Here is a 25,200-nt window from a genome sequence, read left to right as displayed (position 1 = left end):
AAAAACATATAGTTTATTCCCAACTTTTAAAAAAAACAACATCAAGCTCAATTGTCCCATGTTGGTATTCTATTCATAACTGTCCCACCATGTATTTTTTGTCGATCCATATCGAATAAGTCGGTTCAAGTACAAGAATTTCATGTCGCACTTTCAGCAGGCCTAATGCACTCTTTTCTGGTATAGAAGAATGAACAAATTCTCAAACAAATAAGAAAAAGTTTAACAGAACACGTGTACACCTGGTTAGCGAATGCCTAATAACAATGAGATTTATATTCTGCGAAGGTCACAGCAGATCACTCATTTCTTCATAAAACGATGAAAAAAACACAAAAAAAAGTTTATTCTCAGTATATCAAAATACAACATCAAGTTCAATTGTCCCATGTTGATATTCTAGGCATAACAGTCCCACCATGAATTTTTAAACCCTTAATCAAACAAAAAAAAAAAAAGAAAATAAGATTCAATCAGAATTACCAAAAAGGTAAGCGAAAGAACGTTCTGGCTCTTGTATTTGCGACTGATCACAGTTGATTGAATGAGTTCATCATTTGCTAAATTTCCACAAAATATGGGTAGATGCTTGGTCTACAACAACATCGAACCTCACTCGTGGTGTATCGATGTTGAATGATTACATAGATTCAAGCGCATGATGTTTGTGAGAAAGCTTTGAACGATACTATACAACTAAAGATTTTGATTTTTCCGTTAAAAAACAAGTGGTTTTTGTATTTTTCTTTTCTTTTGAAACGTACACTAAGGGGCGACCCTACTCTGGAGGGCCGAAAAATAACGGATTTTCGTGAATTGATGTATTTTTATTTTTTGGATGCCAATATAGTGATCATTACGTTGTTTTGGGAACTGGGCGTGGGGATGCTCTCTCTAAAATAGTTCCTTGCTGGTGGTATGTTTCTTTCAGAATCTAGTGGACTGATCTGACTGAAACTTGTTTTCAGCGTGTAAAAATTAATTATTTTAATTGTTACGTAGCGGTTTTTTCAAATTAGACAAAAAGCCAAAATTCAATAAAAAATTGTTGTTTGTTCAATAAAAATTGCTATTTTTTACAAATAATAAAAAAAAATAAGAAGTGAGATATCACAAAAAGGCTGAGTCACAATTTAGAGAATTCATTTTTACATACTGAAAAAAAAAATCAGTCAAATCGGTCTTTTAGCTTCTAAGATACCACCATCTGAAAAAATGGTTTCGAGAAAAACGCATTCAAAACAAGCATTTAAAACCATGCTGCTTTCCTTTAGGCAGAAATGCCAACCAAATTTTCGAAACAGCTGACGAATTTCATGGCAACTCGTCTTAGGAGTTGGCAGCACCATCTCAGATAGAAGTGAAACGTTGTGGATGTAAAGTCATAGGTCATTTAAGCAACTTTATATACTTGAAATATTCTAAAAAAAATTAGATTAGTTTTTGGAAACGGCCAAAAACTTTTTTTCTTATTTTTTTACGAAAAATTAAAACTTAAAACTATGATACCTACAAAATTCTTAGCAAAGAATGAAATGTAGGAAATTGTTTATATTTTCACAAAAAATACCAAATTTATTTTGGAAAAAAATTCACTGAAAAAAAAGGTATTTTAAACATTAAAATCCATTTTTTTTCAAAAACGTATTTTTTTAAATTCCCAAAAATATATATATGAATAGCCCTTACAATGTCCAACAAGTCGTCCATACATCGGAAGATGGGCACATTTACAGGGAAAAAGTTTTTCTGACTTTTTCATGTTTTCTTTTAAAAAAAATACAACTAATCTTAATTTTGTTTAAAGTGAAGATAGCGATATAGTGTATTCAACAAAGTTTTAGATCTTATTAGAATATGAACTTTTGTCGAAGATATCAATTTTTTATCTTTTATAGTTTTTGGAATATAAGTCATTTTTGTATGAAGACTCCTGAAAAAAATTATGTTTTGCCCGTAACATTTTTGTCTGTAAATTCTCATGTTTGACATGTTCTTGATCTGTTTTTAAATAGAAACAAATTTGCAGAGCATTTATATATAGTATGATGGGTGAAGTGGGTACTGTATTTACTTTGATTATTGACAATCGTATAAGAAAATATACGCTGCGCTGCACTTGATTTTTATTTTCATCAGTGCGCGTTCATAACAAACACGTATTCTCTCTTGGTACGAAGTGTACCAAATTCATAAACACGAGAGCGCTGAATGAACACGGCACAGAATCCAGATACTGTACATCACACCGTTTTGTCTTCGTTCATTCTAAGCGAAAGATAAAAACAACAGCGCTGCATCTATACCAACCGTATGCGCTTGTGCGAAGAGAAATAATTCAACGGAGAAAACAAAGGTGTAAAACAAGTATATAAAAAGAAACACGGCGCAAAACACGGTGCAAAACGGCGCTAACAAAAAATTAGTGGGTTATATCTATGATATAACCGCAAGGTTCACGTGGAACTACCTTAGCTGAGCAATCATTCGTTTGTATTGATTAAATTCTTGATTGAATGAAACAGTTTCCAAATTCAATTGAGTTCAATATATTTGCTCTGTGAGTGAAAAAAATGAACAAATGCCGTGTAAAGTCAATTCATTTATTGTGATTGATTGTTCTTCGTTACAAGTAAATTTAATGACGGACCTTTTACGTTTGGTATGATGACTAGAACAAAATATATGTACGGAAGAATTATCAAACGTTTGATGAACCAGCCTAAGGCTGAAAATCTTTCCAATAAAGACAAAAAAAATTATCAAACGATTATTTTATTTTACATTTCCCTCTGAAGTTTACATCCCAAAAGTGTACATACTTCTCGAATCTCGAATTTGCTTGAAACTGGGAAGTTCATTCGCTTCTAGTGGCTGCACGATTTTCCCAGGTTCCTAAGTTTAGAAGATCATGTTAGGACAAACATATTCCACTCTGCACAAAGGCAAGCGAGGACAAAAGTACTCGCAGTTTGCATTTATTTGCAGAGCCGATTTCCCCAGAAACCTCGGTTTTGAAGTCTGTGTTAGGGAAACACATTTCAATCGGAACAAAAATACCCCCGATTTGTATGAATTCGCAATGCCGATTTCCCCACGCTTCATGGATTTGAAGTCTGTGTTAGGGAAACACATTCCAGTCGGAACAAAAATATCCCCGACTTGCATGAATTTGAAATACCGATTTCTCCAGGCACCTTGGTTTAGAAATCTCTATTAGGGAACACATTTCGGTGGGAACAAAAGCTCCCCCTACTTTCGTGTGTTCTTTTTCTTCTTTTTGGCTTTAAGAGAGTTTAAACTTTTCAGTTCACTCGCCTCTAGGCTCTTTCGTGTGCTTGCAATGCCGATTTCGCTGCTTGGTTTTAAAGTCTGTGTTAGGGAACATTTTTCGATGAGAACAAAAGTCCCCCTACTTTCATGTATTTGCAATGCCGATTTCCCCAAGGCTGCTTGGTTTTGATGGCTGTGTTAGGGAAACCGTAAATCGGGCCAATCAAAACGATGCAGTTAGGGCGTTTAGATAACGCCTAATATTTTACAGTTATTCAATTGTTTATCTAATGAAAAACAACATTTTGTTAGTTGCGATAGATGCGTAGAAATATTCCCTATCAAGTGATGCAAACATCTCTCCTATCCAGTACGAAATGTTCGAGCTATAAGCATTCGAAATCTTTCATTTTTTCCTGCATGTTCTGTGTTTAGGTTTTCATTTTACCCTCCATATATTCCGGTTAGACGTAGTCCCACGTCAAAAAAACCATTTCATCTGTGTTTCGGAGCGTGCTCATTCGCTAGTGCGCATGTGCATACAAGGAGTGAGAGTACAACTGAGTGCAAACAACTTGTTACTCATCAGCACCGCGTTGCATTCTGAAGACTGAAGAAGAAACCTTTCGAGCACTGGGAACAACGTGGCATCTTATTCCTGCAAAAATCAATGCTTTCATTGGTCTACTTTATGCACGTGGCACATATCAGGAAAACAAATTGGACATCTCATATTCATGGAAAGAGAAATGCAGAAACGCTTATTGCGCAAGAATGATTTTTGTGAAATTATGCGGTTTACGAGATTCGACAAAAAGTCAACGAGCCCAGCGTTTACAAACAGACCAATTCGCTCTTATCTCTAAATTATGGTACAAATTCATTGAAATTGTTACAAGCCTGAGGACCAGCTTTTCCCAACCAAAACGAGTTGTAGATTTACACAATATATGCCGAATAAACTGGATATGTTTGGTATCTAATTCTGGCTAGCATCTGACGTCAGCACCAAATATTAGGCTGTCAAAAAAGTCCTGCGGTATTTCCGCGAGGTGTCGTTGTAAGCGCGTAGTTCTAGTTGTATTCATTGTATCGAGTCATACTATAGCTTGTTGGAAAGGTATTTTGCGCGCTATAATATAGTCCTTGACAGTGTTTTGTTTGGTTAAGTCGTTCGTGAGTTATAGTGTCGCAAATATGGAGCAACATAAAGAGAAAATCCGATATATTTTACAGTACTACTGTGACAAAGGCAAAAATGCATCTCAAGCTGCCAATAAAATTTGTGCAGTTTATGGACCCGATACATTTTCCATTTCCACCGCACAACGATGGTTTCAACGTTTTCGTTCTGGTGTAGAGGTCGTCGAAGATGCGCCACGCTCCGGAAGGCCTGTCGTCGAAAATTGCGACAAAATCGCTGAATTAGCGACAAAATTAGCTGAATTAGAAAGACCGGCATAGTAGCAGCCGTAGCATCGGCCAAGAGCTGGGGATAAGTCATCAAACCGTTATTAACCATTTGAAGAAGCTTGGATTCACAAAGAAGCTCGATGTATGGGTGCCACACACGTTGACGCAAAAAAACATCTTTGACCGTATCGACGCATGTGAATCGCTGCTGAATCGCAACAAAATCGACCCGTTTCTGAAGCGGATGGTGACTGGCGATGAAAAGTGGGTCACTTACGACAACGTGAAGCGCAAACGGTCGTGGTCGAAGCCCGCTGAAGCGGCTTAGACGGTGGCCAAGCCCTCATTAACGGTCAGGAAGGTTCTGCTGTGTGTTTGGTGGGATTGTCAAGGAATAATCTATTATGAGCTGTTTCCCTATGACCAAACGCTCAATTCGGACCTGTACTGCCAACAACTGGACCGCTTGAAGGTAGCACTCATCTTTGATAAACAGAGGCCGCATTGTCTTCCATCAGGACAACGCCAGGCCACACACTTCTTTGGTGACGCGCCAGAAGCTCCGGGAGCTCGGATGGGAGGTTCTTTTGCATCCGCCGTATAGTCCGGACCGTGCACCAAGTGAGTACCACCTATTTTTGTCCATGGCGAACGAACTAGGTAGTCAGAAGTTAGCCACAAAAGAGGCCTGTGAAAATTGGCTATCCGAGTTTTTTGCCAATAAGGAAGCGAGCTTCTATAACAGGGGTATTATGAAGTTGGCATCTCGTTGGGAACAAGTCATCGAACAAAACGGCGCATATTTGACTTAAAACAGATGATTGTAACTAATTTTATGAACAAATGAAAATTCAAAAAAAATATCGCAGGACTTTTTTGACAGCCTAATACATTGTAAATGGATTTCCATATTTGAAAAAGGATGAAAAAAGTGGAGCTACATTCGTTGTTGTGAAACTAATCGAGCCATTCACAGGATGCGGAAGTAGGTATCACTACAAATAATTAAAGGGTGTGTCACATCAAATTGCCTCACGGAAAAAACGCTGTAGAAATTCGCCCAGTAGACCGATCCTTTTGAAAATTTTAGACAGTAAAATAAAAACTATTAAACAACTTTTGGCATTTTCTGTTTATTCATACTTCGAGCCCAAGCCCGTATGCTCGCACCTTCCTCTTTACCCCGTCCATAAGGTTCTGTACAACGTCAGGTTGTAGTTTTTTTTTTAACAGAAATCCATTTTCTCTTGAAGTCCGCCTCCGATTTGACAACTTTTGGGTTCTTCCGGAGGGCCTGCTTCATAATCGCCCAATATTTCTCTATTGGGCGAAGCTCCGGCGCGTTGGGCGGGTTCATTTCCTTTGGCACGAAGGTGACCCCGTTGGCTTCGTACCATTCCAACACGTCCTTTGAACAGTGGCACGAAGCGAGATCCGGCCAGAAGATGGTTGGGCCCTCGTGCTGCTTCAATAGTGGTAGTAAGCGCTTCTGTAGGCATTCCTTAAGGTAAACCTGCCCGTTTACCATGCCGGTCATCACGAAGGGGGCGCTCCGCTTTCCGCAAGAGCAGATCGCATGTACTTTTTGGCAAACTTGGATAGTTTCTGCTTGCGAATCTCCTCCGGAACGCTGAATTGTCCTCTGCGGAGAAGAACAACAGGCCCGGCAGCTGACGAAAGTCCGCTTTGACGTAGGTTTCGTCGTCCATTACCAGGCAATGCGGCTTCGTCAGCATTTCGGTGTACAGCTTCCGGGCTCGCGTCTTCCCCACCATGTTTTGCCTTTCGTCGCGGTTAGGAGCCTTCTGAACCTTGTATGTACGCAGGCCCTCCCGCTGCTTGGTCCGCTGGACGAATGAACTTGACAAATTCAGCTTATTGGCGACATCCCGGACCGAACTTCTCGGATCACGTCTAAACTGCTTAACTACGCGTTTGTGATCTTTTTCACTGACGGAGCATCCATTTTTGCCGTTCTTCACCTTCCGGTCGATGGTTAGGTTCTCGAAGTATCGTTTTAGTACTCTGCTGACCGTGGATTGGACGATTCCCAGCATCTTACCGATGTCCCGATGTGACAACTCCGGATTCTCGAAATGAGTGCACAGGATTAATTCACGACGCTCTTTTTCGTTCGAGGACATTTTTCCAAATTTACGAAAAATTGACAGTGAAGCATAGCCAACGTGATCTATACACTCTTATCTGATTATAAGCGAAAGCTGAAGATATAATTCCTAAAAATTAAATTTCTACAGCGTTTTTTCCGTGATGCAATTTGATGTGACACACCCTTTACTCTACGAGCGCAAATTACTAAAAATAATTATCGCTATTGTTGAAATTATCCGCGGAAATAGATAAAAAATAACAAAAATTCGCCAAACAGTAGAAACTTTGTATGGCAGGTTTCCAAAACAAAAACTGTATAAATCGAGCCATTGTTCACCTTTTACGAAAGTAAGCCAAACAAAGCATCGAAAATAAGCATATACCTGAAACGATCAGGTTTTACAATAAGTTACAATAATACTAAACACGGTGTGGACATCGCGGATCAAATGGCGATAAAATACTGGGTGAAACCATAATTTCAAAAATGGTTTGTGCAGATTCTCTTCAATATTCTTGAACTGGCTGAAACAAACTCATGCAGTTTATACAGAGAAACAACAGGAGAATGTCTAAACATCAGTTCTCATTCCAATTAACTTAAGAACATGCCAAATATTTTCAGCAAGAGCGTCAGGAAGAAACCCGAAATTATATAAGAAACTTCAACAGATTCGATTTTGGATTCTCGTGTGCCAGTGCGAAAAAAAAAAATTTACAAAAAAAAAACAAAACCACAAATACCTGTTTTAAATGAAACGAATATGTGTGTGAAAAATGTGCTCTCGTGAACCCAAAAATTTGTGAAATGTGCAATGATTGAAGTATTGAATTTTTTTTCTTGTATTATTTTTATGTTTTTCAAATATAATTAATAACAATTTTGAATTACCACCTGAAAAAAAATAATATTCTTCTCTTTATTTTTTAATTTTTATTTCAATATGCCGTGAAGTACTATTGACGGTGAAGAAGGAAATGAACATGGACCTTCGTAAAGCTGATAGCAACGCGCCTTGGTTTATGTTGACGGAGAAACTGCTGTAGGAGCAAAAACTCATTTCCAATTGAAAGCGAAGGCCGATGGTTTCACAATCCCTGAGAAATAAGTACATCTATGCCCAAAAAACGATTGTTTTCATTAAAAATCCCGGCACTTTTCAGCCCATGTTGTATATCGATTTAGAGCGATAAAAATATTATAATAATGAATCGATGAATATAATGAATGAATGAATCGGGCTGGAGTGAAAAGAGCTACTAAGAAGTTCATTCTTATTATAAAAAAGACAAGTTCTGCTTGCGAGTGAGGAGACGCCTGAGATCCTGGCGACAAGCAGCACAGAGCCGAGATGACTGGAGACTACTTCTTGATACCGTACGAACCATCTCGGTTTAGCCCTTCTTGGCATAGTAAGTGGTATTATTCCGGATATTTTACTTAAAACGGGATATCTTTATCGTTTCGAGTAAATTTTTCGACACAATACAATACAGTAAAATTCTTACAACAAAATATTGATAGGGATAAGAATCAAATTCTTGAAGCTGGGTTTGAACTCACCTGCACTTCCGCTAAACAAGATGACCTACTGTTGGAACGCTCCATGATCGCTCGCTTCGATGGATTGTTCATCAGTGAACGCTTCGCTAACGATATATCAGCTTGAACACGGGTTATAATTATTCTGCAAGACACATCGTGAACATACGAAGAAGTTCAAAAGATATAGCCGGCTAATAAGTAATTCTAGTCCGTCTCAAACACTCACCTTGACTCAAATCGATGTTTTAAAAAATCAAACAACGCCTTCTGCATCATATCGGTCACCTCGTAACCCTTTAAACTTGGACCCACTAGTACGACTGGTCTCATTGATGGCACTACGTCATATGGTGATGATGTTTCTTGTTTCTTGAAGAACGGTTTCCGCTTCTCCTTGGTGGGGGGCGTGGCGAGTGGAGTTTTGCCGTGTCGCGATGCACCCATCGAATCGCTGTCGTCTCCTGGATTGTGTTTCCGAATAATGGAAAAAAAAGTAGAAGAGAAACAAATGAAAAAAAAAAGTTCCGTTAGAGTGTAGATTTTCGAATGGAAATTATCGATGCTGGCGATGAGTGTAAATTTTTTAAATAGCCATCTCGGGAGTTTATACGAGTTTAATTATTATTTGCTATGTACACAGCAGGGTGTAGTTTCGTGAAGTTGCAAAATCAGGACCGCTGGAAATCGCGAACAAAACGTTTTACACACCAATTTGTGTTGCATTATGATTTGGGCAACCAAAACCAAAATATAATTCATTGAGATAAGCAAAATGTGTTCAGTAGCGGGTGGCGGTTCCTAGGAAGGAGATTGTGTCGGGTCAGGAACATCTGCTGAATAATAAACTGCAATTTACGATCCGATCGTTCATTAGACCTGTCAGAATTCAGTTGATCATAATCCTCCGCAATCTAAAGCACTCGGAAAAAACATAGAATTTTCAAACTCCGCCAAATGATAGAGACAACACGAAAACTTACATTTATAGAAACATTCATCGCAAATCAATTCAGTAGTAACACACAGAAGCATATACATCCGGGATAGGTCATTTGCACTGGACGTTAGTTTTTTTTTTACTCTCGTCGAACGATATTACAACATGCATGGTAACTCCGGCCTCCGCACAGGTAGACGACAAACTTCAATTGTTCCGTGATTCTAATCTGCGATTTTATGTCGTTCATATACTTACTATACCCTGCTAGATTAAGTTTTCCGTTAGCCATTTACTGCTATTGATTGTTTTTCCTCGCTAGTTCCACCCCGGGTTTTCGCAGGGTTCGGAGGCGCGCGATATTTCATAGGATAGTGATGGCCCTAATGGTGGCGATGGAATAGACAATGAAGGGCAAAAAGGGTTTCCATCGAATGCAAAAGCCGGGGATGGGAAGAACAGGGATGTGAGGGATAAATAAAGTTGGATAATGGATGTCTACTGCATGCAGATGTTTGCGGATAAGTGGGGCAATTTTGCAGTGTCTCGTGTGGACGAAATAAAGGCTTGAATCCGGACCGGATCGAGAGATAACAAAAATGTGGATGTCGAGCCGTTTTCGCTGCCTGTTCGCATCGGTCCGAGACTGGCAGATTTGCTGGGAACCTGTCCCGATGGGGACGGATGGTTGATGGTGGTTACATGAATTTTGGTTTTTGGTTTGGAAACGATTGAGATTTGTTCGCTACCTGTTTTTTTTTCGGGCACACTTAATAGGACTTGCAACTCAACAGACAGGATAATGAACAGATTGAAAGCATGCACATTTCAACAAGGATTTGCTGCGTTGAGTAACTAAATGGTATGCAAATATAAATAATGCAACGAGATATTAATTTTCCGAGTTTAAACACTTGAGTTGATTTTAAAATGAAGATAGGCTTTGTGAAAGTGTGTTTAGAATTGTGATCGAAAGAAATTATCGAGAAGGACGGTGTGAATGGGTGAACTGTCGGATTGTGTGCGTGTTTTTCATAGTGAATGCGAAGTTTTTCTTTCATTGTAATGTGTGGTGATAGTGAGAATCTATATTTGCGAAAGTAAAAACTATGCTATTTTATTGGGTGGGCTAAATGTTTGGCCTCAGAGTTCAGGGGTACGTCTGTGTTTGTGTGTGTACATGTTTCCCAGTGTGTGTGAGTGTACGTGTCTGTGTCCGAAATCAAAATAATCAACAGAAGGATATAAGATAACTTAGAAGAAAATCGAACTCAACCACACGCGTGACACATCACGATAAAGAAGAAGTAATATTATTACATTTTACTTTTGCATAAATCTTTAATACAAAAAAAATCGAGTAACAAGCGCAACTGTGTACAGTATAGATTTGTTATAGAAATAATGATGAACATCAACACACACACATTTCCGATTGAAACTCAAGTAGGATACATAAATGTATACTGAAAATGTAATATTTTCTTAAATTGAACCAAATATCGCACCCAAAATAAAATTTAATTTGGAGTAGAAATTCAATTGCATAATGAAAAGGTTTAATCACAGTATTTCCGGAGAAATGTTTACAGATTATAAGGAAACTCTGCAAGTTATTTTAGTGAAAATTTCTGGATCTTGCTTTAGTAGGCTTAAAACCAAGAATATTTAGCGAAAAACAATACGAATCAGTGGTGTAACGTGGGATGATGCAAACCAGATTCATGTTTAAGTTCCCACCTCATGAATTTAAATCAATTTTTACCCATTTGACATTGCTTTTTCATATCCTATGAAAAATATGTTATCACTAGCTGACCCGGCAAACTTCGTCCCGCCAAAATTTGTTTTTTTGTTATACCTTCAAACATTCACGTTTTCTTACTAAGCGCAAGTTCATGAGTCCAATCGCAGAATTGTTCATTGATTGATCTTCTAATCGACCCCGTTGAATTTACCTTTTACTATAAAATTCTTAGTACTTTTACCAAAACTCATCATTGTAATATCAGATTTTTTTCAGACGCAATTGCCGTTCAAGATTTTTCAACCACTTGCAAATAACATGTTTCTCCGTTACATAGAATAAATGTTTGATACAGAAAATATAATAGAATAAAGACAGACCCCTCCCCTCTTCACCCCTTAGAGAGCGGGGAGGAGTGTCTATTCACAATAGAAACGTTTCGTGCCCCTAAAATCTTCACATGCCAAATTTGGCTCCATTTGCTTGCGAGTTTGCGAGTTATGCAGAAATTTGATTTTCGTTTGAATGACAGCCGACCCTAAGAGAGGGGAAGGAGTGTCGAAGCACCGTAGAAACATTTATTGCATCCTAAAACCTCCATATGCCAAAATTGGTTTCGTTTGCTTGATCAGTCCTCGAGTTATGCAGAAATTTTGTTTTATTTGTATGGGAGCCCCCCCTTAGAAAGGGGGGAGGAGTGTCGAACCACCTTAGACATGTTTTTTCACCATAAAACTTCCACATGCCAAATTTAGTTCCGTTTGCTTGATTAGTTCTTGAATTATGCGGAAATGTATGCTTCGTCTGTATGGCAGCCCCCCTCCCCCCTCAGAGAGACGGGAGGAGTGTCTATTCACTATAGAAACGTTTTGTGTCCCCTAAAACCTTCGCATGCATTTCGAGTTATGCAGAAATTTTTCTTTCATTTGTATGGCAGCCCCCCCTTAGAGAAGGGGGGTGGAGTGTCTAACCACCGTGAAAACATTTATTGCGCCCTAAAACCTCCATATACCAAATATGGTTTCGTTTGCTTGATTAATTCTCGAGTAATGCAGAAATTTGTGTTTTATTTGTATGGTAGCATCCCCCCTTAAGAGAGGGGGGAGGAGTATCTAACCACCATAGAATCATTTATTGCTCCCTGGAACCTCCACATGCCAAATTTGGTTTCATTTGCTAGATTAATTCTCGAGTAATCTCTACATTGTGTTTAATTTGTATGTTCATGTATGTACGATGTCTATGTGTCTGTTTATACATTTTCGGGAAAGCCAATTTTTTCCCCGTAAATCAGTAAAACTTCATGAACACTTGGTTTTATGTTTTAAAGATTTGGCAGTTTTTGTTATTTTAATGCTAATTTCGACGAATACAATAAACTTATGAACCGCTTGACCGACTTTGGTTCAGTTTTTTATGGTTTTTTTGAGATGTCGAGATTACTAGGGCATTAATTTCGGTTATTTGTTAACATTTTTGAACTGATTTCATTTTTCATTTGAAAAAAAAGTAAGGGGTTGTATCTAGGACACTACCGCATATTTTCGACGTAGAACTACGCAATTATATTATGCAACCCACTTGTTTACCACATCGAGTATTATTTTAGAATGCATCGACATTTTTGTAATAGATTATGATCTTCGTTACAAATAAATTTGATGAACGTCCTTTTACGTTTGATATGATGCCTATGACTACCAAATATGTGAACGGAATAATTGTCAAACCATCATTGTATTTAACATTTCCCTCTGAAATTATTGCACATTTCATGTTTACGTAGTTCTCGAACCGCGAAAGTTCATTCACCTCTAGTATTTGAAATGACGGTTTTCCCAGGCTATTCAGTTTAAAAGAACGTTTTAGGGAAACATATTCCGGTCTGCGCTAAACATTCTTGGTTTTAAGCCTATTAAAGCAAAAGTACTCAACACAAAAAAAATAACCCCGACTTGCAAGTTTTGACGAAGCGGATTCCCCCAGGCACATAAATTTTTAAGTCCGTGTTAGGGAAACACAGCTTGGTGGGAACAAAAACACCCTCGACTTGCATGTTTTGACAAAGCGGATTCCCCCAGGCACATTTATTTTTAAGTCCATGTTCGGGAAACACAGCTTGGTGGGAACAAAAACACCCCCGACTTGCACGTATATTTGCAGAGCGGATTTCCCCAGGTACATCGATTTTGAAGTCTGTGTTGGGGAAACCGTAAATCGGGCCAATCAAAACTTGGCAGTTAGGGCGTTGACATTGTTCATCTCATGAGGAATAACATTTTATTAATTGTGATAGACGCGTAGAAATATTTCCTATCAATTGATGAAAACATCTTTTCGATCTGTTAAGAAATATTCGAGTTAAAAGCATTCGAAATATGGGTAGGGTTAGCACACAAATCGGCAGAACAATGGGAAATGGGAAAAAAGGAAGATCTTCCAGTTTTCATGAATTTAAAACGTTTAGAGATTAGCGAAGTGTAATACCAGCAGTACTGTGCAGAAAAAAGATTGGTGATATCACACGAAAAGTTCGAAAATTCATACGAACAGCTGACGAATAATTTTCATGTATTTTTCATTCAAGTTCAATAGAAAAAAACTACAAAATGAAATCGTTCCCTTTTTTGTATGTTATTTTTATGCTGACATATCTCCCACTTCATGGAACCAAATTATAACTGAGAAAGGCTTTATGTGTTCCCTATCCACCAAAAAAAGAAGTTTTTTTTTTCTAAAAGTTTTATTGTGTAGCAACTATTTGCAACTTACAAAACTATTTTTCAAAGCTACTGGTGAAGTTTTGAACGATTTGTTATGCGGTTCCTATGCCGCTCACAAAATTAGGTTTCCCTTAAACAATGTTACACTTTGAGCCCACAACATATTTATTCTATCGATGCTTTCTCGACATAACTTATCTCGCGTCCTTATTCTAACTTAACTGAGTTTTACCTCCTTCCACTGTAAAATAGAGCTCTACGGTCAATCTATTTCCAGTGTAGGTTCAGTTTTCAAAGTTCGAAAAAGATAATCAATAAAGAGAAGAGAAGTTAGTTGTTTTTTGCAATGTCAATAATTGTTCCATTAGCATCAGAACTGCCGAAGGTAACTTTACAACCACAGTTCAGAACATTCAATCAACACATTCATCCAGGTCCTTAAATATTTGAAGAAAAAAATTTCGGATTCCGCGCACATTGAAATCGATATATTATTGCGCTGATGCAAGAATTATGTCGAGTGTCAGTCATTCTAATCCTAGGCTAATGAGACTGTTCAATATTACTGTAACAAAAAGTCTTAGAAAGTGTCCTGCATAGAAGTTGATTCCATTTAGGATCTATTAGGGTCTGTATAGACCCAAATATTCAAATGAAAAAAAAAACATATGGTTTTACATTGTTCACCACATCTGCGTCCGGTTCATGAAACCCAACTTTACACCACTGATACGTATTTTAGTGAATATTTAACAAAAAAGCGGTGGACTCTAATACGAATATTTATGAATTTTAATAGAAGTGTTACAAGAGCAAATATTCCCCTCATTGCTTCGTAAAGCAAGAAAGAAAGTCTCGAACGGAATGAGAAATTTTATGGAAGTCGAAACTCTTCACAATTTGGTTATCAATTCCATCATCTGCTTTCACAGCTGGGAAACGAAACATCGTAATCAAAGATCCATCGAAAAATTGAGTATCATTGTACCATGAAAAAAAAACGAGAATCAAACGAAGAAAAAAATATTACATGTAATCAAACCAAAGACCAAAGAAAGAGAGAACTTTGAAAAGAAACAACAACAATCAACACATAGACAAATAGAACGGAAGACCAATAAAAAGAAAGTAAATCTGTGTCATACCAGGTGTTGGGGGTGTGCTACCTCGTGATGGTTCCGCACCTGGTACTCCAGATGCTCCTAAATTACCGCTAGATGATGATCCCTTACTTGTATATAGCTTGGATGAACGTGCCGCCGATGTCTGAACCGCCGGAACGTTCGGATCGTCACGAGTGCACCACAGAATGATTGTAAAAGATCAGATCAGTTAGCGATATAGCTCATTTGGTATGTTGGTCATCCAATAGTCAAACTAACTACTCACCTGCATTCGTATGTGTTCTAGCTTAACGGGACTGGGAATGAATCCCACTTCGCAGTCTTCTTTAACCAATCGCCCAATCCACCAGTTATTGTCATATTTCTCCTGCGAGGAACGAAGTGACACAGAGTTGTTACGGATCAATGTCTTTGAGACGCAGTCAATTGCATCCTCAACTTACCTTGATATGAAGAAAATCGCCGACTTCGAATGAGACGGCACTGCCGTGAACAGGCGAATCGTCATCCAAACTGCCATCGTATGATACATTCGTCCTCACAGCAAATGCAACAGGTTTACTCTGTGTGGGAAAGGATAGAGACGAAATGTTAGATATAGCTGAATGAATAGTTTCGTCATGAACATCAAGTGTAGCTGAATCGCAAACTCGAATCATAAACAAAGCATTTCATATATTTTTTCAGAATAATACAATTGAGGCATGAAAAGCAAGCGATGTAAGGTGCCATTTGCTGATGCGTCTTCGCCTCCTTGAATGCTGAAGCGAGGGATGATTAGCGCATTTGAATTCTTTTTAATTGCCTTAGATTTTGACACTTTTCAGTTCATCTTGTGCCCAAACACATAGCCCAAATGCCCATAGCCCAAACGAAAAAAATAGATGGATTTACGTTCTATGTCCCGAAAATAAACTAGAATTGCATATTACAATTAAAACCGTTAGCACAATCTGTTGGCTGGCGAATAATTTATGTTTGCTAATGTTCTTTAACCCTCCTGTACTCGCGTGCAAAATCATAACACGTATACTCGCGCACGGTGTCACAGACCGAAAATTGAACTTCTCTTTAATGTTGCCATTGTGTCTTTTTCAGGCTTCATTGGCATTTATTTGAAGAAGAGGGTACGATTGAATGAAAAAACTCCTAAAATATGTTTTCTTCGTCTTTATTATGTTTTAATAGTCATCTAATTCAGCCTCCTCAAAATAGAGTAATTTTTGATACTCCAACACAAATAACGAAATTTGCATTTTTCACTGTCATTAATCAAAGGTAAGCAACTGAATCTAATTCATGGAAGTATAAAGAGCTATAAAATAACATAAAAACGTATTAATTGATTGTGGTTTCATTGGAGTAAAAATCAGAACAGCATAACTGCATGCTCGAAACAAACATATTTTTTAGATTTCATGCAGTTGTTGCGTGTTTTTCTGGTCTTTTATCGAAGAGAAGAATGTATAACGACCTTCTAGATAATTACCAGTTGATAAAGATTCTGGAACTTAAAGTTTGCATATTTCTAATATTCTGTGCCTCTGTTTTCTTAGTAAACTAAGAATTAATGCCTTTTTTTAGATGGGGCCTAAAAAGATGATATAAAAGGATTTCTAGGAACTTCCTTTTCTTTTTCTTGTTTTCTTGTCGATATTGTCCATTATAAAAAAAATATCCCCGAAACTGTAAATGTTAAAAATAAGCATATGCCACCGATTAGTTTATAGTTTACAATCCTTCCACAAGTGAAATTCTTTCACAAGTGTATATACGTATGACCATTATATTTAGCGAATAACTATACGAAAGTCAAACATTTTCATTTTGCTTTTGAACGTATGAATCTAACGGCGAATACATTGACGAATAGTTAATATATGGATCTGTTCACTCCAGTTACAATAGTGACTGAAATCAAATAAGAATAGTCCGGTAATGATTTTATGCATTATATTCTATAAATATTCCACGCCACTAACATTAATTTATACATTTCATTCAACAATATTCTAGAATATGAAAAAAGGCACTTGCCCAAAAAAGTTACTCCTATACTCGCGTCGGTGTGTCATACCGAAAGTGCTAAAAAAGTGGCACATGTCCCCTTTGTACCAACACATGCGATACGCTAAACGATGACGAACAACGAATAACGAAGCTAGAGAGAAACGCAAAGTCGTAGTGTTGATATTTTCTGAGAAATGAACGAATTATTGATTTCTCGGTCTGACAGACCAATGCGCGATTATAGGAGTGTTAAAGAGGGATCCCCTCTGTGTGGTTTCGCCACTCAGACCCCAGCCATTTTGGATACGATCTAGACAGTCGTAGAGAACACGACTTACCTTGTCCGCAGTCCGAATGAGAAAGAGGTCGAGAACTGGTGCTGCGTGATTTGGTTGGAAGATGCAGGGCTGGGGCAAACCTCAGAGCGGGCGAAATATGTATGACAGGGCTGCATCGCATAGACACGGTATGTATAAAAAGTTAGACTGCGCATTTCGGGAGGAATACATTAGATGTAAAAGGGAGATTACATTCACCATCCACACACCCTCATCGTTTTTTTTTCACATTTTCGAGTAACTTCTAAACTAATACATGTTGTATTGAAAGGATTTTTCGATACATATTTGGTTTTTTTCGCAAAGTATGGCGGGAAATATGGAATAAAAATCATTCAACGTATCGCAGTGTAAGTGAATCTACTTATTATTTCTCGAAACCTTATTTTTTCATTCTATTCAGGATCTTTATGACCGATTTGGCTGACATTTTGTTAGCATGTAAAAATGTATTTTCTATCGATGTATTGTATTTTCTAGCGTATTTTCTGATATTTAGGTTTTTCGATTTTATATGAGACTTTTTTAAATGACGGTGAAGATTTTTGTTTCAAATATTTAAAAAAACAATATTAATATATGACATCATATATCATTTTGAGAACCGCTACGCTACGCGGCGTTAGAGTATACATTTTTACGTATTTTGACCAATTTTTTGCTGAATTGGGTTTATAGTTCCCAAGATAAATGTCTAATGTTCCACCAGCGAACCACCGATTTTGAGAGGGCGCAACTACCATCTATCAACAATATTTTTAGTTATATTTTTTGACGTAGGACTACGTCTTTCATTTCTATACCGGGGTTACGCCGGAGACCGAGATTTTGAGCGTTAATAGCTCCTAAACAACTGAACGAACTGGTATGATGAACACTTTATTCGAAAGATAAAATGTCTACGCGTTATATACATGTTACTTTTTGATCCAAAAACTTGTTTCAACAGTCTTTAAATTGCTTTCAAAACAGGCTATTGAAATCATCAATCGGTATATAAGCGAGCGCCGCTCGGAAGTCCACTCAGTTATAATTGAACAGCGATTGGAGCATGTTGTCGCTGTTGTGGTGAAGCTCTTCGTTTATCATGAAAGCGCGGATGAACGGTGTCACCAAGAGCCTGTTTGTACACCTTAGGCCAGAAGAGAATCCATCAGGAGGAGAGTGATGCCACAAACGGTTCCCCGGGAAGAGATCGGAGCAGCCGCCACACGCGGAACTCTTCGTTTGGATGCCATTCAGCATCAAGAAAATTCCAGAAAGATCCAATCGTTACTGAAAAATACATTCATGTGAAGAGTTTATTTTAATGTTTTCTAACCATATAACCAAATACTAAATATTTTTCAATCAGTTGCAATTAACAGGTGGTTATCAAGTTCGCATTAACCACTGGTGGTAGACTTCGAGAAGAATCGAGAAAAATCCGGAAAGATGTCATCTTTACTGCAAAATAATCTGCCAGTCCCCCATGGACTTGAAAATTACATTCAAACGAAAGAGTTTATTGTAATGTTTTCTATCCATTTAATACTGCGACCAAATACAATTGGTTTTGTGATTTTTCAATCATGTGCAATTAACAGGTGGTTATCAAATTAGCATTAACCACTGGTGGTGGACTTCGAGAAGAATCCCGAAAGATGTCATCGTTACTGCAAAATAACCTGCCAGTTCCCCTTAGAATTGAAAATTACATTCCTGCGGAAGAGTTTATTTTAATGTTTTCTACCCATATAATACTGCGACCAAATACAATTGGTTTTGTGATTTTTCAATCAAGTGCAAACAACAGGTAGTTATCGAGTTAGCATTAACCACTGGTGGATTTCGAGAAGAATCGAGGAGAATCCGGAAAGATGTCGTTGCTGCAAAATAATCAGCCAGTTCCCCTTGGAATTGAAAATTACATACAAGCGAAAGAGTTTATTTTCATGTTTCCTATCCATATAATACTGCGACCAAATACTTTTAGTTCTGTGATTTTTCAATCAAGTGCAATTAGCAGGAAAGCTTCTGAAGATTATTCTTCCCCATCAGTAGGATATTTTCGTATCCAATATTGGATGCATAAAACCTTGTACCTCCAACGTAACGCTCTCGTTTTCGAAGTCCCCCAAATATTCATTTATTGATTCATTCAGAATGAATTCAGATTCAGCTTCAAACAAATGATCACTAAATCAACGATAGTCCTACGTCACCATTGCGGTTATAACATAGATATAACCCACTTCCTGTTTTTTTAAATACAACTTCAAACAAACTCCAATAATGCCCCGAGAGATTCGAATACTGAAATGTGATACATAATAAATCGTCAAAAACCAATGTTTATTTTGCTACCCAAGATGCTTAAGAAAAGGCATTATTTTGAAGAAAGCCTTAATTATGAATGTATTAATATGAAGACAGTAAAGTCAAGCAATGAGAAATGCAACATCTACTTGAAAATTCGAATTTCTTAATTCAAAAATAGTGATTTCTAAAACCGGACAAACCATGATCACTTAATCGGCCAAACCACAATCTAAGGTAGACATGATCATAATTTCACTTTGAATAAAATCGTCAAAAACATAAAAAATGGATAACTTGAACGCCTATGATATTATTTTTTTTTCAAATAGTCGTAGTATTGTTTATTTCATATGTTTTTTCATACAATGATTATTTCAGCTTTTTAAAAATAAAACCTTATTCATTTACGATTAATTAGAAAGGATCTGGCCGGGAAAGAGAGTAAAAAGTGCCCCCAAACCAAATCTTCGAGATAAAAATTTGGAAAAAATACTGAATGTGCATCTTACTACGGTGTATCAAAAAAAAATATCAAAAACAATTTTTTATCAAAAATTGAAGAACTAAAAAAAATATTGAAATTTTGAAAATTTTTGGGATATAGAGATTCAGTCATATTTGTGATTTTTTTCGGTGTTGCGCGGTACAAAAAAATATTTTTTTATATTTACAAAGGGTTTGGCTGAGTAAGGGAGTAAAAAGTGCCTCCAAACCAAATCACCAGCTGTATGGAAAATATTGTATAGAGTACTAAATAAAACATGTTGGCAGTAGTACCATATATTTGAGTCTTTTTATGGTACACCATAGGATCTATGGTGAAAAATGCACCTTCTCGTTTTTTCACGTCATTCTCAATAGCTTTGAGACAAAAATATGGAAAAAATACTGTACATATTACTAACGTGTATCGATATATTTACAATTTTTTCATCAAAAAGTGTAATTAAAAAAAATAAATATGCGGTACAAAAAAATTTAATATACTTTCTGGCATTTCGAAATTTAAAAAAAAAAAATAACTTTGAGACCCGCTTCTGTTCTTATTGTTATTCAAATGCGTTCATATGTGTCTTTTTTTCTACATTAGGTGCAATTATTTCCTGAATTTTTAAGAGCATTGCGAGATACAAACATAATTTTCTTCATCGTCTGTATTATTATTTTTATTTTATTGAATGCGATTATTTTATTGTATTCGTGGTTTTCAAGTGTAAGATTAAAATAAAAACAAAAATAATAATATGGATATTTTTGAGTGTTTTCTCATTAATCCGAAAGATCTTTCCACAAGTACTTTATTTTTTCTCACAGAGCTCTATCGCACTGCTGACTCCTATGAATTTGGTGAACCATCTAAATCCGATGTAAAGATAATCTCATATATTTCAAGATACGAGAAATTTTTTTTTGTACAGCGCAATGCTCTAAATATACCGACAAAATTTAGACATATAACAAACAAAATTTAAATGAATATCAGAGCAGTACTGGGTCTCTAAACTCAAAATAAACTAAAAATGTCCAAAGGCCAAAAAAAATTTTTTTTTTCGCGCAATCCTCTTAAAACTCCAAGAAAAAATTACGCTACATGTGGAAAAACAACACATACGAATGCATTTAAATAAAAATTAGAGCAAAAGTGGGTCTCAAAGTAATATTCCTTTTAAAATTTCGAAATGCCTGAAAATATATACAGGGTAACTTCGATATAACGTACATTTTACTTTCAAAATTGTACGTTGTATCGAAATGTACGTTATATCGAAGCATAATAAAGAACTCTGAAACGTAGTTTATATTACTTTATTGTGTTGCTGTTTGAGTAAGGTTGATGAATAAAATCAATAAGAAGACGAAGCCAACTTTTCTTATGATGTTTCCCTTCGTTCTGTTGATTGAAGTTTGATTCATTTAGAATCCGGTACACAAAACAGTAGTATTTCGGGATTGGTTAAAGTTACAACACAAGCTTTAGTGTGCAAAAAATATTAAAAAAAATTTTTTTAACTTTGATCAGGTGTACGTTATATCGCGGTTAAATGTACGTTATATCGAGTGACGTTATATCGAAGTTTCCCTTTGTACCGCAAAAAACTCTGAAAATTCTGAAAAAAAACACATATACCTAAAATAGACGTAGGAATACATATACAATTACAATTTGAATACAAACTAGAGTAGTACTGAATCTCAGAATGAAAAAAAAAACTAATTTAAAATTAAAATAAAAATTAATCTAAATTTTTTTTAATATTTGATTTTTTGATGAAGAAATTGTTTAAAAATATTGATCGATACACCTTAGTAAGATGTACTTTCAGTATTTTTTTTTCCATATTTTTGTCTCAAAGCTATTGAAAATGACGTGAAACAAACGAGAAGGTGCATTTTTCACCATAGATCCTATGGTGTACCATATAAGGACTCAAATATATGATACTACTGCCAAAATGTTTTATTTAATACTCTATACAATATTTTCCATACAGCTAGTGATTTGGTTTGAGGGCACCTTTTACTCCCTTACCCAGCCAGACCCTTTAACGCATTCACATCAACTTTAGTGTCAGCCTTATTCACGAAATTAATATAATTGATTGTAATATAATTTATTGTATTTATTGTATGTATTATCAGCAACTAGAGACCTGGGGCTTTTCATCCAAACTCGTCTTGATTATATATGATTTCCATTAAGGAAAATCGATTTGCTTTTACTAGTTGCGTAAAAATGCTCTGAATCGTGCAAAAAAACATTTACCTTACGTAATATGAAATATTAATAATCAGAATCCGGTTAACCGGTTTTCGTTTAATTCTTGCTATCAGATTCAGTACAAGGTGGCTGTTCACTTTATCGCAATACTACTCGAATGGACGAAGAACTGGAGTGTTGAGAGGGTTCCTTGTACCTAGCAAACATTGACAGTTCCACAAGCTTGAAAATGTCGGCCACCCTTCCTCTTTACATTTGCCGTATAAAAGTACTGCTCAGGAAGCTGTTTGAAGTCTGCCCACGCAGTTGAACAGCTTCGTCAGCATCGTCGTGTACAGCTTCCGGGATCGTGTTCTGATCGTCTTGTTTTGTTTATCGTCGTGAGTATTCAGTGTATGGTGGAGAAGTTGCCTATTGTATGCCCTCGGACATGTTTAGAATTGTGCTGAAGGAATGCCGAAACGAAGGTCATTTCCACAACAAATTTAAGACCCTGATATTGGTTCTTTTTCCGAAACCTTGTAAGCTTCGAATAGACCCATATGTCTGTTGGATACACTCGGAAACTACTGTATCATTCTCAATAGACTATCAAAAGGCACGCTAAGTGAACAGGGTTTATCACAGCAGTACGCATCCCGAAAAAGGAAGTCCACTGTCGAAGTTATTTGTACAGGTGCCAGGAAAAAGCCAGGAATACGTTCAAACAAAAGCGGAGAGGGGATCGATAAAGTACTGTGGTAAAGTTACATGTCAAGAACGCTTTCACAGCAATGTAGTGATAGGAGTCTCTACATCGAATGAAGGTACCAGGCTACAAATGGAAAATCCTAAGAAACTACTTCTTGAACTGATTTCTGACCAACAAAACATACATGTGACAGAGATCAATGGAGATCACGGCAGGAGTTTTAAAAGATTTCATTCTTGGGCCTGCCCTGATTATTTATCTTTTGGGACGGAGAAATCTTCAATAGACATCCCAATCGTCAAGTTGACTGCAGATCAGTGTTGAAAATAATCAATTCATTCATTTGAATTCGAACGAACAATTATCATCAGTCATGCTTGACAACACTTCTCTTCACACGAGTATCGCGGGCTCATTAGCTGCTTTGACGAATGGGCATGTTTCATTCATACGGATCTCTTCCCCTTCGTTTGAACAACCGCACCTTCATTCAATCCGCTCGTCATGCTGTTATTTGAGATTTACGTTTGTCCCTATCAAATGAACTTATGACCGAGACTCAATTGACACCCGACGATGCTTTGGTTTGTTTTCAGTGAGAAACAGAGTAATAGCTGGCGAGAGTGATTTTTTATTTCTTTCATGTTTACGCTTCTCGCATTACTGTGAGAATGAGTCGCTAACACACGAGTAAGCATGTCTCGTGTATGTTTCTGTATACATGCGTTTACGCCCAGAGAGGATTCTGAGCAGAGTTCTAGTAGAAATGCGAGTAGACTGGCTACCCGATGATTAAGTAGAGATGAGATCGAAGATAGCCAAGATGTTGATCTATAGGGGTAGTGGGTGCAAATTGGTCACCTGCTTGTTTGGTAGTATAACTATTGACTATATATGCCGTATTGATAGTCACCTCATGTTTTTTAAGAATTTAATGACTTTTTTTTGGTCATAAAATTTGGACGAAAAAAGCGCACAAATCTATCCCATCTAGCTTGATATTTGCGAGTGACCACTTTGCCCCCACCAGGTGACCACATGGCGACTAAGGTTTTTAGACAGTGTTTTGATAAATAGTGTTGGAAAATAAAATTTCGTGTTTTCTTTCTATGTGTTCGGCCTGGGCCGTAACAGGGGCATTAGATAATGCTCTCCCATCGTCGCTCTGTGTATGCCTTGCCTATATGACAGTTAATAAACTGAAATCATGCCTCAATGAGGAAAGCTGAGGATGTGAAAATGAATTATTCATTTTTGTTCGAACAATGATTATGACACCGTTGACAGATGGATGCGTAGATGCTGCCTGAAAATTGGTACATTGCTGGTGGTATTTGTTCTGAAGCAACGGGGTGCGTAGAACAAATTCCAATGAATATTTTGAAACTTAAGGACAATACCTAAAGCGTTACATAGGGGTTTTTGAAAATTCAAAAAATTGCCAGAACGGCGGCCAAGATATTTTCCATGAAAAATCTCTAATAGCGATTTTTAAATAAACGAAAAAATGAGAAATCACAAAACGGCTGCGTAATGCTTTAGATAATTCATGCTGATAAAAATTTTAGCCAAATCGGTCAAGTAGATCCTGAGATATCGATACCACCAGTTGAAATAACATGGTTTCGAGAAAAACGTGTTTTAAAAAATATCGAAAAATCCGTTTAGGACAACATTTCCGAGGGCATAAGATTCCCAAAAATGTAAAAAACAAAACTTCATTTTTTTCGATTTTCCAGACCGGGGTCCCCACTTAATTATCATTTATAGCAGGGATGGCCAAACGGTTTGTGCTAACCTCAATAAAACATATTAGTTGTAAGAGTAGATAGTTTTTCATTAAAGTTTCTGTTTCCATATTTTTTTTTAAGATTGTTAGTTATCCAATATTAACACATCCAGTTGTTCGACCATAATACACCATAATATAATAATTCAAAAAAGCAAATAACATCAATCATTTATTTCCACTTAAGATTTAATAACTTGGAACTGTCTTCAGGGATGATAACTGAGAGAGGGCCCACTTACTTCAACACAAGTCAAACTAAACGAAGCAAAAGAGACGATACTGAATCAAACCTGATACGCGAAGCTTACGCCACCTTTTGGGACAGTTTCAACGAAGTGGCAAATGGAAATGATAGTCCTCGTCGCGTTCAGGAAAAAAATATCATTGCTAACGAAATCGACTGTTACGCGAAAATATTTCGAATGGATCGCAATTACGTTCCTTACGTTTGGTAATCATTAAACTCTAAGCAAG

General features: G+C 36.9%; 1 protein-coding gene across 16 annotated transcripts in view; it reads right to left on the bottom strand.

The window, feature by feature from the left end:
- LOC129774637 (voltage-dependent L-type calcium channel subunit beta-1) overlaps window positions 1-25,200 on the bottom strand; it is a 422,247-nt gene that overhangs the window by 27,401 nt on the left and 369,646 nt on the right. For 14 of the 16 annotated variants that reach the window (XM_055778437.1, XM_055778435.1, XM_055778438.1 and 11 more), the window contains 5 exons: window positions 15,319-15,438; window positions 15,141-15,242; window positions 14,897-15,017; window positions 8,571-8,805; window positions 8,363-8,486 (listed from right to left, as the gene is read on the bottom strand). In XM_055778437.1, coding sequence (XP_055634412.1) covers window positions 8,363-8,486; window positions 8,571-8,805; window positions 14,897-15,017; window positions 15,141-15,242; window positions 15,319-15,438 — 702 coding nt within the window. The remainder of the gene's footprint in view (window positions 1-8,362; window positions 8,487-8,570; window positions 8,806-14,896; window positions 15,018-15,140; window positions 15,243-15,318; window positions 15,439-25,200) is intronic. The other 2 variants (XM_055778443.1, XM_055778449.1) reach the window with 2 other exon arrangements.

The sequence above is a fragment of the Toxorhynchites rutilus genome, chromosome 3 (genome assembly GCF_029784135.1).
Source record: "Toxorhynchites rutilus septentrionalis strain SRP chromosome 3, ASM2978413v1, whole genome shotgun sequence".
NCBI classification, from domain to species: domain Eukaryota; kingdom Metazoa; phylum Arthropoda; class Insecta; order Diptera; family Culicidae; genus Toxorhynchites; species Toxorhynchites rutilus.
This window is presented reverse-complemented; position numbering and strand designations above follow the sequence as displayed.